Source organism: Lampris incognitus, chromosome 1 (genome assembly GCF_029633865.1).
Source record: "Lampris incognitus isolate fLamInc1 chromosome 1, fLamInc1.hap2, whole genome shotgun sequence".
Classification (NCBI taxonomy): domain Eukaryota; kingdom Metazoa; phylum Chordata; class Actinopteri; order Lampriformes; family Lampridae; genus Lampris; species Lampris incognitus.
Window position 1 is genome coordinate 104,512,029 of NC_079211.1, and position 19,390 is coordinate 104,531,418.

A 19,390-nucleotide genomic window follows, 5' to 3' on the forward strand; every position below is an offset into this window, starting at 1 on the left:
GAAATTGGCGTTATACAAAGAAGCTTCTTCTGCAAAAGTCAGTTGGTCATAATCTGAGGGTTTATTATTGGGGGAGTGGAATAATAAAGAGAAGCCAACATTACCAGCTGGGCTGCAGTAGAACACAGAAGGGATTAAATGCTTAGGTGTCTTTCTGGGCAGTGAAAGTTTTCTGAGCAAAAACTTGGAGGATTAATTTGAAAAGATCCAATTGTCTAGATGGACTTGGATCCAGCCTCAGTTGTCCTATAGGGGGAGATTGATTGTTAATAACTTCATTGCCTTGATGTTCTGGCACTGGTTTACAGTTGTAGAACCTTTGGATACGCTTATAAGAGAGGTACAGAAGAGGCTGGTGAACTTCTTCTGGGGACTCTTTCATTGGACCAAATCTGCTGTATTGTTCCTTCCAGTGTTAGAAGGTAGCCAGGGCCTGATTGATGTTAAAAAGCTGAGATATGACGGTGGGGGTCAAACTGTGTACAGGGACGGATTAAACCAATCTGGGGCCCGGGGCACAATAATTCACAAGGCCCCCCTATAACAACACCAGAGAGTCTGAATGCAATTTCACCGAGCAGTTTTGATTAGTCATTTGACTTACAGTAATCACCGGAAACAACGCAACGCATGTGATATTATTAAAGGACCTACAAAACGTTACATTATTATTATTATTATTGTTGTTGTTGTTATTATTATTTCACCTGTCACCAGCACTAACTGCTAAGGCGCGCAAACATCACATTAACGTTACCTCCCAGAATGCATTGAATATGTAAGGGATAATGTACAGTGAGCCGGTTATTGTTTATTTCGTAATAATAACCGGCTTGCTGTATATTATCCCGCTTGTTACACGGCTACTTACTAAATAAATCAATAATTTGCCACAAACTATAACAAAACATTTTTTTATTGATTTAAAAATTATTGTAGGCTATTGCTTCCATTCATCCAGATTACGTTAGATTTCTACGCATAGCACCGGTCTGTTATACCTAGCAGCGGTGTCTATCAAGAAATAACACACCGCTGAATGTCGTAATTGACCAATCAGAATCGAGTATTCAACAAAGCCATGTAACAAACTACAGTATAGGCTACTGACATAAACATTAAATATGGCTGCGCCCATATTGAGTAGGAATTAATTAGCTTAGCATAACCAGTAAGGTTACAAGATTATAAAAAGCATTTTACACACTTCACATGTGCCAACAATTTATACAAGCACTGAAAAGAATCGGAATACACGCTTTGGTATCAATATTGGAAAACGTGTGAATAATAAAGTAAATAAAAAAGTTATCAGCAAGCCAATCATGATGTGACAGTGATTTTTCGTGATACAACAGCAACGAATAGTGCCCGTAACTGCGGCAAACACGAGCACACAAGATGAGACGATATAGGACCGATAGACAACCCAATTATCGTCTCACGGCGAAGATGATTACCTAGCCTGCCTGAGCCGGCCTTTAAGTTACATCTCCAAACGCCAGATCAGCAGACACAGCATTAAGTAAGAAACCCCCGTGGTCTTACCAGGCTTTAAGCATTATCTCCTTGTCTCAGGCAGTCTTCCTCCTTGACTTTCTCCTGGGAAAGTCCTCGACGACATCGTTAAAATCCATGGATCTCAATAGGTCTGATTCGATAGCCATAACTGACAATGCTTTCAGCCTCTTTTGGCCCACTTTTGATCTTAGTTCGTTTTTTATATGTGCTAATCGCGAAAAGGAACATTCACCTTCACAATTCGTGAGGGGTAAAGTCAGGAACAGTTTCAGTGCGATAAAAACGTTTGGGAAGGTCGAGTTGAGCCCATGTTTGATCAACATCTGCAGCAGTTGTGTGGGGGATTGTTGACCAGGCTCGTCTTTCACAAAAAAAACGAACTGTAAAAGTTCATCGGCCAAATCTTTTTCCAAGTCATTTGGATAAGCAGCAGCCAATTCCATGGCTCGCTTGCGAGCGTCACTCAAATCAGCAGGGTTCTTTTCGAACAACACCCCAAAAAGATCGTTCACCTGCATATAGGCCTGCAGTCGGTGATCCAGACAAGTCAGTAATCGATCAGTGATAACATTAAAAGTTTCGACTCTGAACTTCTGGCTTCCTTCCAGTGATGCTGCAGGTTCGCTCGAGTCATCAGAAAACACCCTCGGCTTCCATTTGCGATGCAGTTCATGCTGGTACTGTTTAGAAACACCGTTGACGCTTGTGGCAGATCTTTCAAAGTCTTCAAACTGATCTCGCAGCGAAGCTACAAAATTTCTCAGAGTCCAGTAATCTGACTGCTGTCTTTAAGTCAATGTCATTCTTTTGCAATTGAACACTTGTCATTTTAAATCGTTGCAAACAGTGTTCCAAAAGTTAGCCATAAAAACAGTGTCAAGTTCACCCAGTTTACCGTGCAATGAAGCAGCCTCCCTTCGAGTATCAGCTGATTGATTTGCATCCTCAGATAACGCCATCAGGGCTTCTCTGATTGGGACATAACTCTGGCAAAGTGCTTTCGTTGAATCGGCTCGACAGCTCCACCTAGTATCTGATAATGTTTTCAGCGTTAGGGAGCGGCTGTCACTGTCACCATGAAAAACTTTGTTGCAACGGTAGGTAGACGCGGAACAGAAATTATACAGTGACTGTAAAACTCCAAAAAAATTACTAGCGGTTGGGCAGCTGTTCTCAACACTGTTAACCCCTTCTAAATTCAGGGAGTGGGCAGCGCAAGGGATGTAGTGAATAAGAGGGTTGTGTTGTCTCAAATGGGCCTGACAACCATTGTAGCGCCCAGACATGTTACTAGCGTTGTCATATGATTGCCCACGACAATTTTCCAGCTCCAAACCCAAGTCGGCGATCATTGATAGCACACAATCCGCGAAGCTTGCCCTGGTGTGGTTTTCTATGGGCTCAAATGCTATAAATCGTTCAACGACTTTTCCATCAGTGCTTACAAATCTAAAAACAAAGGTCAGTTGATCAACATGGGATATATCGGGCGTTGAATCCACAATTACGGAAAAATATTTGGCCTGCTGGAGTTCTGCAGCTATAACACTTCTCATTTTTTCCCCCATCAAATCGATAATCTCTTCACAAATTGTTGAGCTTAGATAAGAGGTGTTTCCCCTACCCTTTTGACCATATTTCTCGATATGCTGGGCTAAAAACGGATCGTATTGGGCCATTAGCTCGAGAATACCCAAATAGTTACCGTTGTGTTCAGAGCCCAATAATTCATCTCTGCCACGAAATGCCAATCCACGCTCGGCCAGAAATTTAATCACTGATACAACTCGTCGCAGGACCTCCTTCCAATAGTGACATTCTGACTCGAACTGCTGAACAAGAGCAGAATCGACAGTCCCAGTTCCCCTTGACCGATACATTAAAGCCACTATACTGTTCCGATGGTCCGGGCTTTTCTCGTGCTCTCCAACACACTCTGGGTGCTTCCAGTCGCAGAATCCATCGACAAACGGATTCTTTTTCGTTAGAAATAATTTGCAGGCAAAACAAAAAACGCGTCCATTTGATGGAGAGTATATCAGCCATTCACGAGCCACCTCTTCCCCGTTGGGCAAACGACATAAAAACAGTTCATTAGAAAGTGATCTTAACTTTCCATTGATTTCCCGAGCAGATGCAGGATATGTCTTGCTTCTATTCTGACAAGCTGTCGGACCCTTCTGAAGCAAACAACACATTAAATGTTCAGTAATCTTCTCACCCCACTCACCAGGATCGCTGATATATTGTTTGTGATTGTCGTCATGCTGCTCATCACCATTTTTCTCCATGGTTGGGCTTGGCGCTTGCTCTTGCTGCAGTAACCCCTCGAACGTGGCGACAGTTAGCTCGCCTGCTGATGAGCAGCCACTTTTATCCAAATGCTGCTGCTGTCCATTCATGGCGGTTGCTGTTAACGTTAGCTCATCTTCAGTAGGCCTAACGTTGCTAGCTTCATCACAGTTGCTAACGCTTGGCGGTAGTAGCGCTTCTTGTTCATCCTTATCCGGAGTTTGAGTTTCTTTCTTTTTAAAAAAAAACTATCCAATTTTGGGATCTTTTGCAACTCGGACGCCTGTCTTTCAACTTTTTCCTGTTGTGTTTTTCTTTTAAGGAACCCACTAGCATAACGCCTCTTCTCCATTTTTGTTTTTTGTATAGCCTATAATGACGTAGCTACGTACTTGAACGTGAATCATGATCATCAAGAGCAAATCTATTGGCCCATGATGCAATTTATTTTAATTTTTTAATGATTTTTGTTTTTGTTTGTATGTGTAGCCTATAACATTTAATTGTACATTGGTGCTATTGAATCCATATTTGAAATAATTCAGGAATATTTTTGGCATACAATTGGAAAAAAATATTTTGCCACCATGATTGAGAATACTAGTGAAATCATGTCTTATATAAACCCCGGTAATCGACATTACCTCTTGTAATGATTATTTATAGAAGGGGTAATCATTGGGCAGATTTCAGAGGACGTAATTTCGCTAATCTTGGGGGCCCCCAGAAGGGCGGGGCCCTGGGGTCCGGGCCCCGTCGGCCCGTGCATTAATCCTTCCATGACTGTGTATTGACGATTATATCATAAACAGCAGCCCTGGAGTGAAACAGCATCTGTGTTGCTTCATAAGATTATGAACCTGAATTATGACAAGAACTTGTTCCTTCTGGAACTAGCTGGCATAGAGTTCACAATGACACCTTTCTATCAGGCTGTTCTCCGAGCTTGGGAAACAGTCTTAAACACCAAGCGAGACTGCTCCCAGATCTGTTTTTATGTACTGACTATAAAATAACTGCAAAATTTCTTTCAAATACACTCAAAGAGTGTATGGATACTGTTGTATATTATAGCCAGAGTGTTCCTGAGTGTACAACCATGGATAATTTGTTTTTGATACAGGATATTATTGATACAGCTAAGCTCCAGGAGCTGGACTTTGGCCTTTTTTCGAAAGATAAAAAAAAGGCTTTTGATAGGACCGATCATTGTTGTTTGTATAAAACACTTGAATGTTTTGGTTTTGGAGAAAATGTTATTTCTTGGATCAAGTTGTCGTACTCTGGAGCCAGTGTTCTGTTAAAGGTAGACGGTGGACTTAGCCGACCTGTCTCTGTTCAGAGAGTCATAAGACAGAATTGTCCCTTATCTGGAATGCTGTTTTCCCTGGCCATCGAGCCTCTTTTTAAATCAGCTCAGGCAGGATCTCAGGGCGAACCTTTTCAGAGAACATCGATAATTCGGTTAGTTTGCTGACGTTATCACAGTTTTCATAACGAGTCAAAATTATGTTAAAATTTTGCCGTTATATGAACAAGCTTCTTTGAAATTGGCATTATACGAACAAACAAGTTATACAACAGAAATTGGCGCTATACGAACATGCTTCTTCTGCAAAAGTCAATTGGTCAAAATCTGAGGGTTTATTACTTGGGGAGTGGAACAATAATGAGAAGCCAACGTTACCAGCTGGGCTGCAGTGGAACACAGAAGGGATTAAATGCTTAGGTGTCTTTCTGGGCAGTGAAAGTTTTTTGAACAAAAAGTGGAAGGGTTAAGTTGAAAAGGTCAGTGCCCGATTGTCTAGATGGACTTGAATGCAGCCTCAGTTGTCCGATTGGGGGAGTCTTGATTGTTAATATCTTCATTGCCTTGATGTTCTGGCACTGGTTTACAGTTGTAGAACCTTCAGATACGCTTATAAGACTGGTACAGAAGAGACTGGTGAACTTCTTCTGGGGAGTCTTTCATCAGACCAAATCTGCTGTATTGTTTCTACCAGTGTTAGAAGGTGGCCAGAGCCTGACTGAACCCCGCAGTCATATCACAGCGTTTCGCCTTCAAACTGTGCATTGACTATTATATCATAAACAGCAGCCTTGGAGTTAAACAACATCTGTGTTGCTTCGTAGGGTTATGAACACGAATTATGACAAGCACTTGTTCCTTCTGGACCTAGCTGGCATGGAGTTCACAACGACAACTTTCTATTAGGCTGTCCTCCGAGCTTGAGGAACAGTCTTAAACACCAAGAGGGACTGCTCCCAGATATATGGCAGTGTAGGGGAGGAACTCCTGTTCTGTAACCTGCTGAAACACTGCAGGATGCTCAGCTCTGTCAGTGTATGGAGAATCCTCACAAGAGCTGAACTAAGATAGCATGTCTCAGATCAAGAGGACAGTGGAAAATGGCTGCTATTTTGAGCTAAGGGTTTTAAATCTCTTTGTCTAATGGAGAGGTTGTTGAAGGAAGTGATCAGTGTACTTCCTGTTTTATTCAGAGAGTCACTAGGGGCAGAGTCTGGGGAGGATTAACCAGTTATGTGGCCTGGTATGCCATCTTTGTCCATCTGGCCTGCAGTGGAGGGGCAGGAGGAAGAAAATGGGGCACCTCTATCTTTTAAAACACCAGAACTACAGCACTTCTCAAGAACATCAAAGAAGGCCTTGTATGCAGTCACTGTAAGGGTTCTCAACAGAACATCACTAGCTGGTGTACTGGAGTTGAGGTGGTTGAGTGTGTTAACACCAGGTTCATCTCCCAAAGGCAGCTGGAGGTCCCTGTACAAACCCCCCACAGAGAAACGCACTACGGATCTACAGTGGAGGGTGGTACTTAGGGCTGTGGCTACAAAAAGACAATGTGGCACATATAGATCCTAGAGTAGGGAGTCATTGTTTTTTCTGTAACGATGAAGAAACCCTACAGCACTTGCAGCTCAGCTGTCCCAGATTGATCCCTCTTTTTTCTGTGCTGCAGCGGTGGCTCAGAGGTTTTCGAAGACAGCCAGTTTGTCTTTGGTCCTAGGTGTACGGCAGCACAGTGCAGACGTATCACCTTGGTTAACTTTCTGATAGATCAGGCAAAAATGAGCATTTGGCTTAGCAGAAGAAACAAAATGAAAGCCACAGGGTCCGCAGATGGTACACTCATGTTCAGGGGTCTAGTGGCTGCTTAGCTAAAAATTAAGTTCACATTATAAAATGATTTCAAACTTGGAAGGATTTGTTTCTTTTTGGGGTCATGGAGAATTTCTGTGCACTATAATGCACTAATTACTTGTTCTTAACTTCTTAAAAAGGGAAGGTCTGTGTCTTTATTGTTTTTGCTGAGTAAGGGGGGTGTATAATATGTACAGGAGTACCTGTATCTGTGTTAATTCTTCTGTTTTTTTTTAAATGTAAATGAAAAATTTAACCATTAAAAATTTGGTTTAAAGATCTCTGTCTCTCTCTCGCTTGCTCTACCCCCACCCTCTCTCCCTCGCCCCCTCTCCCTCTCCCTCTCTCCTCATCTCATTAAGCAGCGGACGAGTCCAGTGAGGAGGCTTCCTTCTATGAGATCCTGCCTTGCTGTGCACGTTTCCGCTGTGGGGAGCTGATTGCTGAGGGCCAGTGGCACCACCTGGTGTTGGTCATGAGTAAAGGCATGCTGAAGAACAGCATGGCTACCCTCTACATTGATGGCCAGCTAGTCAACACTGTCAAGGTAATAAACCAAGAAGAGATGAATGGCAGAAATTCAAACATCTTGGACACTGTGTGTGTACCACTGAGAGAGAGAGAAAGAGAGAGAGAGAGAGAGAGAGAGAGAGAGAGAGAGAGAGAGAGAGAGAGAGAGAGAGAGAGAGAAAGAGAGAACTAAAGATCAGAGGTGAAATGAGTGAAATGAGAATTTGCCATCAAATAATCATTGGAATATAACAAAAAAGGTACAATGAAATGGAAAAAAAATCAACTTTGGCAATTTTACTTGATCCTGACCTCTAGTGTTCAGCAATGTGAATAATAACAAATCAAACTAAACAAACATTCAAACAGAAAGGTAGCGGATACACAGCATATTTTCTGACAAATGCCATTTTCAAATGTCCTCAGTAGATATCTGTGAATGTTCTCATTCATCCAGGTCATAGTTATCCAAAGGAATTGAATCAAGTGCAACTGGACTTGGTTATATATCCGTGAAGACGTTTCGCCTCTCATCCAAGAGGCCTCATCAGTTCATGCCTTTCTGACTAGACCAAGCTAGTCTGACTGGCTGGTGATGAAACTCAGATATTTAGCCTCTTTGGAGTCGTTATCAGAGCTATTGATGTCAATGGCTCTTTTTGTGTTCCGATGTTTAGCAATGACAGCCATTGAAAGTGTTAGTTTCGACTTCGTTAGTGCTCCATTCAGTGGTCGTGAGTCGTTGGAGCCGTTAGTGACTGACTGTTGTTCTTGGAGGCTAAGCTTTTGAGTCTCCTGGGTAGAGATGAAAGGACAGCATTGTAAGCGGGAGATAGGTGGTGTCGCAGACCTCCTCCTCTGTTGAGGGATTGTTTTTCCAGTTTCACATAGATGGCTTCCTTCACCCCTCTTTCAAACCATCTATCTTCCCTGTCCAAAATGTGTACGTTGCTGTCCTCGAAGGAGTGTGTCTTCTCCTTTAGGTGTAGATAGACTGCTGAGTCTTGTCCTGAGGAGTTTGGTCTTCTGTGTTGGGCCATCCGTTTGTGTAGTGGTTGTTTGGTTTCTCCTATGTATAGGTCAGGTTCATCACCAGCCAGTCAGACTAGCTTGGTCTAGTCAGAAAGGCACGAACTGATGAAGCCTCTTGGATGAGAGGTGAAACGTCTTCACAGATATATAACCAAGTCCAGTTGCACTTGATTCAATTCCTTTGGATAACTCAGTGGATATCGTTCTCCTTCCTGATGATCAATAAATAGTCTTACTATGGTTAACGAATCAAAAAATCTCACTGGGCAGCACAATAGCACATTTGTAGGATGAGCATGGTCATATTATTAGATCATATAATTACCATCTAGTGATCAGTTTATAGATTTTATTCATGGTCAAGCTCCATGGAGCTTTACAGGACCACATTTGCCTTACGGTCTCTCAACACATACCTGAGTCTTTTTTTCTTTTTCTTTTTTTTGACTTTTCTCCCTTTTTCTCCCCAATTGTGCATGGCCAATTACCCCATTCTTTTGAGCCATCTCAGTCACTGCTCTGCTACCACATGCCTCCTCTGATACATGTGGAATCACCAGCCGCTTCTTTTCACCTTACAGTGTTAAGGTTTGCCAGGGGGATGTAGCGCATGGGAGGATCACGCTATTCCCCCCAGTCCCCCCCCCCCCAAACAGGTGCCCCGACCGACCAGAGGAGGTGCTGGTGCAGCGACCAGGACATATACCCACATCCGTCTTCCCACCCGCAGACACGACCAGTTGTGTCTGCAGGGACGCCCGACGAAGCTGGAGGTAACACGGGGATTCGGACCAGCGATCCCTGTGTTGGTAGGCAACGCAATAGACCGCCACGCTACCCGGATGCTCACCCTGAGTCATATTCTGATTTTAAATGTGAATGTCATACAGCAGACCAGATATGTTCTCAACTTCCTATATTTCGTCGGATAAAAATATAAACAGAAAAACTTTTCAGCAACTTTACACACAACCCATCAGGGCATGGAGCTGCTGAGGTGGTCTGGAATGTTGTTTAGTGGCTTCTGATTGCCCTGTGATAGTGATCCAGTGTGGGGAAACAGCTTTGCAAACCACAAGCCTCTGTTTCCGCTTCAGACTTGCTGATAAGAACGGATTCATTTCCTCCTGCGGTCAACACACAGGAAACGCTACGGCTCTGTGTGAATGTGTGTGTGCGTGCATGTGTGTGTGTGTGTGTGTATATACTTATGTACATGCATGCAGCCTTGCCTATATTTTTTTCTGTCTGAATATGCTGGTAAAGCGCACATCTACAGACTAAAAATAAAAGGGGGCTTCAAGGTTTTCAGATTGCAGCAGCAAGGGAATCTCACAAGGTTCATTGAAGAACTTTTTATCAAACCTCCAAATATATGTGGGCCCTTTAAAATGAAGGTACTTCAGCAAGTGAGGAAAACAAACATGCTCATTGGCTCCCTTTGGATTGCAGAGGAGCCCACAATGAGCTCATTGCTTGCCAAGTCTTTTTGCCTTTGCAGATTCTGGTTATAATATCTTTATATGGTTATGACCTCATTAAAGTCCCCTATCTCGTCAGTGTTTTCTGGGTGCTGTAGCGCTGACCCTTGACCTTTTTACTATAGGCGATTTATTAGGTTAGATTGGCTTAGGAATTAGAGCTTAGTGCACTGTTAAAGTCATGTTAAGTACCTCCAGGTAAGGGTGTCCCCTGCTGGGTAAGGGTGTCTCCTGAAAGCATACACTTGCCATGTTTCCATCCAAATGTTAAGTGAATTTAAAGCAAACTTTTTAAGAGGCAAAAAAATATGGAAGATGAAAAACACAACCAGGTATTGTTTCCTGTTGCTGGTTTTCGAGTGAAAAATCAATCTGTGTTCGGGATGCAACGAGGCTACATCATCTAAAATAACTAGAGAGAAAAAAAGAAGGATGTGTAAGAATTACCATTAAAACAGCTTGAATATTAAATTTCATGCCCCCAATCTCATTGGCACAACTTCAAAGCAAATGTGAGTCACAGTTTGTTTGTGTGTGTGTGTGTGTGTGTGTGTGTGTGTGTGTGTGTGTGCTTTTGTCGGCCAGTTGACGAAGCCCATCAAAATTAACTGTCCTTCATCTCTCATCCTCCCCTTTCTGTCTCTCTGTCTCTCTCTCTCTCACTGTCTCATATTGCCCTAACTGACCCCTCTCCCTCCCAGCTCCACTACATTCACAGCGCACCAGGTGGCTCGGGCTCGGCCAATCCCCCCATGGTCAGCTCCGTCTACAGTTACATTGGGACGCCGCCAGCCCAGCGTCAGCTCTCCAGCCTGGTGTGGCGACTGGGAGCTAGCCATTTCCTGGAGGAGGTCCTACCTGCTACCAGCGTGGCGGCCATCTTTGAGCTGGGGCCAAACTACGTGGGCAGCTTCCAGGCCGTCTACCTACCTTGTGAGTTGCCATGACAACATCACTCTCCCACCTCTGATGTGTTATTGGATGCTTTCGAATACAAACACATGCTGAGCTGCTCTTTTACTTTGGCTCCACCCATAAGAGAAAATAATTAAGAAAACTTTTCCTCCCTTGTCAACTTGTGAGGTATGTCAGCAAAGCTAGTTTCACGCTACAGTGTAGAAGATATTATACATTAGGGGGTTAAAAAATACTTGAGTGTTCTGAAACTAGTTGTGGTTTTACTACGTGATATTCAAAGGTGCCATGTTTAATTTCGACCACAAATCACAATAGACACGTGGCTTGAAGCCTTCTGAAGAGAGCTTTCAAACCACAACAAAACCACCCATTAAGGCAGATATCTTGGCAATAGAGGGTGGGGGCATGAGTTTCTTAGTTTGCCACCACTCTGTAGGAGTGGAGCTCAGACAGTGACTGGTTGCTTCCCACAGTAACCAGTAGAGTCGATTTGTTGAGACGGGGCAGGATGTATTCTTGCAGACACATCCGTAGTATTGATGACACTGCAGCAAAACTCACTGTGTCTGTCTTTTCCTCTGTCTACCCTTAACCTTTTTGTTCTCCACTGACTTTACTCTCTTTCTCCCTCTAACTCCTCTCTTTGCCCCCTACTCCCTCTCTTTATCTCTCTCCTCTCCTTGATTCCTTTTCTCTTTGTTCTTCACAAATTTCTCTCTTTCTGATTATTTCTCTTTTTTCTGTCTGTCTCTACATCCGTCCTTGCTTTCCTTTGTGTATACCCCCCCCATCTCTCACTCTTCCTCCAGGTAAAGACTCCAAGGCGGAGGGGGTGCCTGCCTCCTTGGTGGCATTGGTACCAGAGGAGAAGGTCTCCTTCAGCTTCTATGCCCTCTCTGTCTCCTCCCTCACCGTGGCCAAGATCAGGAAGGTCTATAACAAGCTAGACAGCAAGGCCATCGCCAAGCAGGTCAGACATACTGCTGCGTGGAACCACGGATGCTTTGAGCGCTGTGTTGCATGTCCAGCCTTGATAAATAGCATCAGCAGTGAAATTATGACCCTTTGCTAAGAAAAAGTATATGGCCTTTTCTCATGTTAACATGTTCAGATATGAAGCACCGTGCATGCCATTTTTTTGTGACCAGGAGAAGTTCTCTGAATGGCACGTAGTTTTGGTTGAAAAGTCCTGAAATTAATTTGCATGGGATCTACTGCACTGGAACAAAAGAAGTGGCTTCATTTAGCCTTATATGGGGAATAAAAAATTAGAGGTTTCTCTTGCAAGGTACAGATGATGAAGAGGGCTGCCATTTTTTCGAGCCACAGTGATTTAATTTAAAAGGATTTGCTTGGAAAACTTTTTTCTCTTCTTTTTTTTAGCCGTCTCACTTTCGGGTTTGGTATCTAATTGGTTGAAGGACATGAGAGTTTTGCATTGCAACTTATGAACTTGGTTTTATTGCATAACCTCTAAAAGGTTATGTAATAAAACGAGTAGAATTTTCCTAAAAATCAATGTATAGACTCATACAAAATAATCCCTCTCAATCATCACTTATGACCCAGTAGACTTCTGTGGTGGTGTCTGTATCTGCAGAGACCCTGTTCTCTACCTGTGTTTTGTCATTTTTCTTATTTTGCTGTGTAAGGGGCTTTTCTGGGCTAACCTTTGGGCAGCGAGACTCTATAAAAACACAGTGACCAGGTGCCAGATCAAGATCGTAAGCATGCATCCAAGAGGAAGCTATTGCAATGGCAGACACAGCGCCAAGAAGACGCAAATATAGCGAGGCGAAACGCCAAGCGGACAAAGCTCGTTCCAAAACGAGAGTGAATCTGGGGTTGGCTTTCAGCTGCTGGTGAGCACTGAAGGAGAGGATGGGGATGAAGAGTGACGCGGAGTTGGCCTGTACACTGGGATGTGTTGTGGTAGCTGCGGTCAGGGGGCGTGTGCTTCTGGTGTCATTGAGTTGGGAAGGAGGAGCCAACTTTGAAGGTTGTGTTTACAAACCACAACTGACAAATCGTACTCGTTTTACGCTTAAGGTAGAATAGGCGGTGGTACTAATGCAGAATAAATGAAGCAGGACTGTCACAGTGGCTGCCGCTAGTAAAGTCCCATCTTACTCCCTTGTTCGAATGGTGCAAGATGCATTGCAGCAAACGCCTGTTGAAATGATGTTCTCCCTCCCTACAGAAAAAGCCTTATCCTCGTTTTTTTTTTTTTTTTTTGGTGGTATGCAGTTTTCTACCATTTGATGGATAAAAATGCAAGGACACACATACACATGAACACACTCGCACATAAAACCTAATTTCTACAGGAAAAACTAATGCACAGAGGCACATGTGCACAGACAGTCACCGTTGCTGACACATTAGCACACACCTTCTGCAGATGTGTTTGAGAGTGCTCCAAATGAGCTCTATTTCCTCAAGTGCTTATCGCCCTCTTCTGCCTGGTCAGTTATTTCCCAGTCTGCCCATGGCAGTCCCTGCTGAGCCTCCAGTCCAGTGAGACCCACTACAGCTGACAGGAAGTGCAGGTGTAGCCTTTCTATGATGGCAAAGGCCTTTCTCTGAACATTCAGAGAAGAACAAGAAGAAATACACTTTATTTTTGTCACTGTACAGTTTTTTTCAGTTACAGTGAAATTTATATATTTTTATGTATATATATACACTACCGTTCAAAAGTTTGGGATCACCCAAACAATTTTGTGTTTTCCATGAAAAGTCACACTTATTCACCACCATATGTTGTGAAATGAATAGAAAATAGAGTCAAGACATTGACAAGGTTAGAAATAATGATTTGTATTTGAAATAAGATTTTTTTTACATCAAACTTTGCTTTCGTCAAAGAATCCTCCATTTGCAGCAATTACAGCATTGCAGACCTTTGGCATTCTAGCTGTTAATTTGTTGAGGTAATCTGGAGAAATTGCACCCCACGCTTCCAGAAGCAGCTCCCACAAGTTGGATTGGTTGGATGGGCACTTCTTGCGTACCATACGGTCAAGCTGCTCCCACAACAGCTCAATGGGGTTCAGATCTGGTGACTGCGCTGGCCACTCCATTACCGATAGAATACCAGCTGCCTGCTTCTGCTCTAAATAGTTCTTGCACAATTTGGAGGTGTGTTTAGGGTCATTGTCCTGTTGTAGGATGAAATTGGCTCCAATCAAGCGCTGTCCACTGGGTATGGCATGGCGTTGCAAAATGGAGTGATAGCCTTCCTTATTCAGAATCCCTTTTACCCTGTACAAATCTCCCACCTTACCAGCACCAAAGCAACCCCAGACCATCAAATTACCTCCATCATGCTTAACAGATGGCGTCAGGCATTCTTCCAGCATCTTTTCATTTGTTCTGCGTCTCACAAACGTTCTTCTTTGTGATCCAAACACCTCAAACTTGGATTCATCCGTCCACAACACTTTTTTCCAGTCTTCCTCTGTCCAATGTCTGTGTTCTTTTGCCCATCTTAATCTTTTTCTTTTATTGGTCAGTCTCAGATATGGCTTTTTCTTTGCCACTCTGCCCTGAAGCCCAGAATCCCGCAGCCGCCTCTTCACTGTAGATGTTGACACTGGTGTTTTGCGGGTACTATTTAATGAAGATGCCAGTTGGGGACCTGTGAGGCGTCTGTTTCTCAAACTAGAGACTCTAATGTACTTATCTTCTTGCTCAGTTGTGCAACGCGGCCTCCCACTTCTTTTTCTACTCTGGTTAGAGCCTGTTTGTGCTGTCCTCTGAAGGGAGTAGTACACACCGGTGTAGGAAATCTTCAATTTCTTAGCAATTTCTCGCATGGAATAGCCTTCATTTCTAAGAACAAGAATAGACTGTCGAGTTTCAGATGAAAGTTCTCTTTTTCTGGCCATTTTGAGCGTTTAATTGACCCCACAAATGTGATGCTCCAGAAACTCAATCTGCTCAAAGGAAGGTCAGTTTTGTAGCTTCTGTAACGAGCTAAACTGTTTTCAGATGTGTGAACATGATTGCACAAGGGTTTTCTAATCATCAATTAGCCTTCTGAGCCAATGAGCAAACACATTGTACCATTAGAACACTGGAGTGATAGTTGCTTGAAATGGGCCTCTATACACCTATGTAGATATTGCACCAAAAACCAGACATTTGCAGCTAGAATAGTCATTTACCACATTAGCAATGTATAGAGTGTATTTCTTTAAAGTTAAGACTAGTTTAAAGTTATCTTCATTGAAAAGTACAGTGCTTTTCCTTCAAAAATATGGACATTTCAATGTGATCCCAAACTTTTGAACGGTAGTGTATATATATGTATCCCTCTCACCCTTTTTTGGGCAGTGTGTTTTCCTCAGTACGGTACCCAAGCATCTCCAGGATTGCGATTGCAGTGGCATATACAAGCTCGTTGGTCTCTGTTATGGTGGCAGACAGGATATTGTGTAAGGTTGTGGTCACAGCCGCAAGCAGGCTCTGTGATGGTAAGTTGTCACTGAGTCGTGGAAGCCGAGCACGGGGGTTGACTGTCTTTAGTCAAGATGCCATGATTCTCATTTGAACCTCAGTAGGTTCAGCTGATAGGATTGTTTCAGCTGCTTGGGGTCTGTCCTCATGTATCTTTTGCCTACTGGGTGGTCATTCAGGGTGCTAAACTGTATAGTCATCCTGTTGGAGCCTCGCCATCTAAAGTTGTGACAGTAGCTTCCTCCTATTGATGTTTGAGCATTGAGCCACTAGCTGCTTCTGGTTCAGTGTGGAAGTAGGTCTCCTGCTGGTCCACAATTCCCACATAGGCTTAACATCATCTAGTCCTGCTCCAGGGGTCTGCTGTTATAGTAGCATTACATCCGTTCCAGGTTCTTGGCTCTTGTCCATGAATGTTTTGTTCTAGTAGCCCATTTCTCGTCAGGTTGCCCTTGTTCCCCAACACCTGACTCAGACTTTGATGATGTCCGAGCCAGTATGACTCTATTCATGTTACTCTCACTCATATCTGAAGTAGTTAGGTTATATAGCATTAGGCATCTAAGCCATGGACTCTTTACTAGAGACTTGTCCCAACCGGGGTTTGAACCCCCAATCTCTAGCATGAAAGCTGGCGTTCTTACCTACTGAGCTATCCAGCTGCATATATATGTTTTTTTGTGTGGTATATAGTTTTTGTGTGTGTGTGTGTGTGTGTGTGTGTGAGTAAATCTTGGATTGGACATCTCTGTTCAACACCCTGTCCCCCCCCCCCCCTTTCAGCTGACCGTGTCTTCTCATGAAAATGCTACGCCAGTCAAATTAATCCACAATGCTGCCGGCCACCTCAACGGGCCTGCTCGCACCATAGGAGCTGCCGTAATCGGATATTTAGGTAAACTCCCAGCAGCCCCCCCAGCTATAATCCAACCAACACTGGCTTGATTTATCAAACACCAGTTAGATTTTAGACTGAGAGAAAAAATCGTGGTCTTGGCTTTTGAATTTACTATGCATTTACTATGACTATTAACTCGTGACATTTTGAAATCCTAGAAGGAATTGGTCCCAAAATGATCATTGACCAATAGCTGTAATTAGTAAAGGCAATCACAGCTTTTTGCAAAGTTGCATTTTAAACACTTTCTGCAGTCCTTTTTATTGCACTTACTCAAAATGTATTTTTGGTTTGGTGTTGTGAATCTTTGCTCAAGCATATTTTGATGCCAGGGCTTCATCGGGGTTTGTGTGTGGATAACGAAACAAGGATCATCAGGGGCCCTTGTAAGATCCAGTGGGAGCCAGTGAGCACTTTATGGTGTTAGTCAGAAGAACATTTCCCTAAATATGATATGTCAGGATTCATGCACTATTTATGAAGGGGTTCTTCGGGGAACATTCCTAAGTTCTCTTATGATTGCAACTTGAAGAATCCTTTTTGCCTTTTTGAGTGTTGCATGAAAGCCTTTAACCCTGTCTCCTTGCTCTCCTCCTCCCAGGGGTGCGTGCCTTTGTGCCTAAGCCTGTGGCCACCAACCTGCAGTATACAGGTGGGGCGGCAGCCATCTTGGGCCTGGTCGCCATGGCATCAGATGTGGAAGGGCTGTATGCTGCAGTCAAGGCCCTGGTATGCGTTGTCAAGAGCAACCCTCTAGCCTGCAAAGAGATGGAGCGCATCAAAGGCTACCAGGTCGGATGTGTTCCTTTTATTCAGTCTATTTTTGTTCATCCTTCCATTACCTGTATGGTTAGTGTAGATAACTGTAAATCTAGATGGCTGGTAGCTGGTACATAACTGTATGGTTTTTAATTGCATCTAATTATAAGTCTTGTATTGCAATCTTGTATTGTTGTCTCCCCTCTTCTCTATGTATGTCGTGTGGTATGTACAGTATGTGTACATGTATTTACTGTATTTGATGCTCTGTACAAAAGGTGAAAAGAAATATTCTCTTATAGAAAAAAGTATCTAAAAAGTATCTATCTATCTATCTATCTATCTATCTATCTATCTATCTATCTATCTATCTATCTATCTATCTATCTATCTATCTATCTATCTAATGCAGAAGATTGGCAATATTCCGAATATTTCTCGATGTATGTATGTATATCCTTAATGATACACTTTCTTAATTGTGAATATTGCATAGAATGAGTACTGTACAGTGGAGACCTGGTATATTATTTTGCTATAATGAAGTTGCTAAACTACCTGTTACACACTATCTTTATTGAACCTATCATCTAAATGATTAAATATATATTTAAATATATATCATTATGTATTGTACAGAAAAAAATCTCCCTCTCACCTTTTTTGGGTGGTAGGTGACTTCCTTAAGCTCAGGTCCTCTACCAGAGGCCTTGGAGTTTGAGGGTTCTGAGCAATACCTTAACTGTTCCCAGAACCACACCCTTCTGGACAGAGACCTCAGATGTTGTTCCTGGAATCTGCTGGAGCCACTCTCCCAGTTCGGAGGTCACAGCCTCAGTGCTCCTATTACCACTGGGACTACTGTGGATTTCACCTTTTAGTCCATGGGCCAGACGATATTTCGGTACACTCAAGGTGGCAAAACTTACTTATAATTTTTGAAAGGATCCATGTCTGTAGATGATATTTTGGTATGATAACCATTCCTGAGTGGCAGCTGTATCACAGTTATCAGCTCATGAAGTTAACCACCCGCTAAACTAAATTGCATTTTAGACGCTGGTGCATATCCTGGTTTAGCCTCATGGTCAGGACATTTTTCAATGTTCTATAATATTGTCTTTGGTATCATTTTAAAGGGGACCTTCTTAGCTTTCATTCAAGCCCTGTTGTGGATATTTCTCACAAATATAGAGGTCACTTGAGCTCTTCAACCCGTCAATAACACACATCTTTCTGCAATTTTCGCCTAAATTATATACTTTCTTTTAGCCCTGTGGCATCTAGGAATATCAGGGACACAAAACACAAACACTGGAATACTCACAGGACTGTAAAGATTCAGGAAATGTATAATATACCCATACTATTTCATTGTGTGAGGTGATTGTGAGCCTTAAATGAGAACTAGACCAAAGCCAGTTAGGTCACAAACTGGTCTCTATACATTTGTTTAAATACACAATCAAAATACATGATAAAAAGGAATACCATAGTGAGGTAATGAACTATTTTAATATTTTAAACAACATTGACATTTACATATACTTAGTCAATGATACATGTAATCCCATATCATTAGTGGGTATATGTAATGGTAATGGGTAGGGTAATGGGTATATGTGAATATGGTTACATTATTGTTATCAAGCTCTGGGTAACCAAGTCCAGAATCAACATCCTGTGCATCAATAGACTACTACCACAGTAATACCATCAGAATCATCACACTGTCATTCATCAAACTGCTCGTTTCTCTCATCATCTGACTCCCCAAGTTCAAAGTCCAGTTCTGGACCATCCTGCTGTTTTTGGTTACTGCAGGTCTGTAACCTGCACATGTCTGTGCATGGAAGTCCATTTGACAGGCACATGCAGCTTGGCATTTTGCATGAATGCACACACTTGCATGTTAGCATTTCCAAGACCACATCTGGTGCAGGTGGGGAGCGCATCCAGTAAATGGCCAGCTTGCCTTCATCGTCTGTCCATCCATACTCAGTAGGGCTTGGCACCACAGGGTTAGCCTGCAGACAGCACTTCCATATTGCTGCCTGATAGTTGGCTCGTTGAACATGCATAAAGAGACAGTCTCTACATGGTGGCAGCTGGCTGGACTCAACCTCTCCCCTTTTGGTGCAGAAGAGCTGGTAACGCAGTTTGTTCACCTCAGCAGTGCTGCTATTAGCAACATACATCCGACAGGTGAACTGCTCAATTTTCTGGAACAGCTCATCACTCACATTCCATGTCTGTCCCAGCTGACTAAAAGTCTCTTGGCAGGAAGTGTGCTTTCTCACTATCTTCAGGGCATTCAGCTTCCCTCGACCAGCGAATGCACTGACAGTGTCGCAG

The 19,390-nt window shown here is 43.0% G+C and overlaps 1 protein-coding gene across 1 annotated transcript in view; it reads left to right on the top strand.

The window, feature by feature from the left end:
- The window catches only part of wdfy3 (WD repeat and FYVE domain containing 3), a 202,712-nt gene that overhangs the window by 87,087 nt on the left and 96,235 nt on the right, over positions 1-19,390 (top strand). Inside the window, exons 19-23 of the mRNA XM_056274002.1 lie at positions 7,342-7,523; positions 10,701-10,932; positions 11,727-11,887; positions 16,162-16,273; positions 16,878-17,068. Of these exons, the coding sequence (XP_056129977.1) occupies positions 7,342-7,523; positions 10,701-10,932; positions 11,727-11,887; positions 16,162-16,273; positions 16,878-17,068 (878 nt within the window). The remainder of the gene's footprint in view (positions 1-7,341; positions 7,524-10,700; positions 10,933-11,726; positions 11,888-16,161; positions 16,274-16,877; positions 17,069-19,390) is intronic.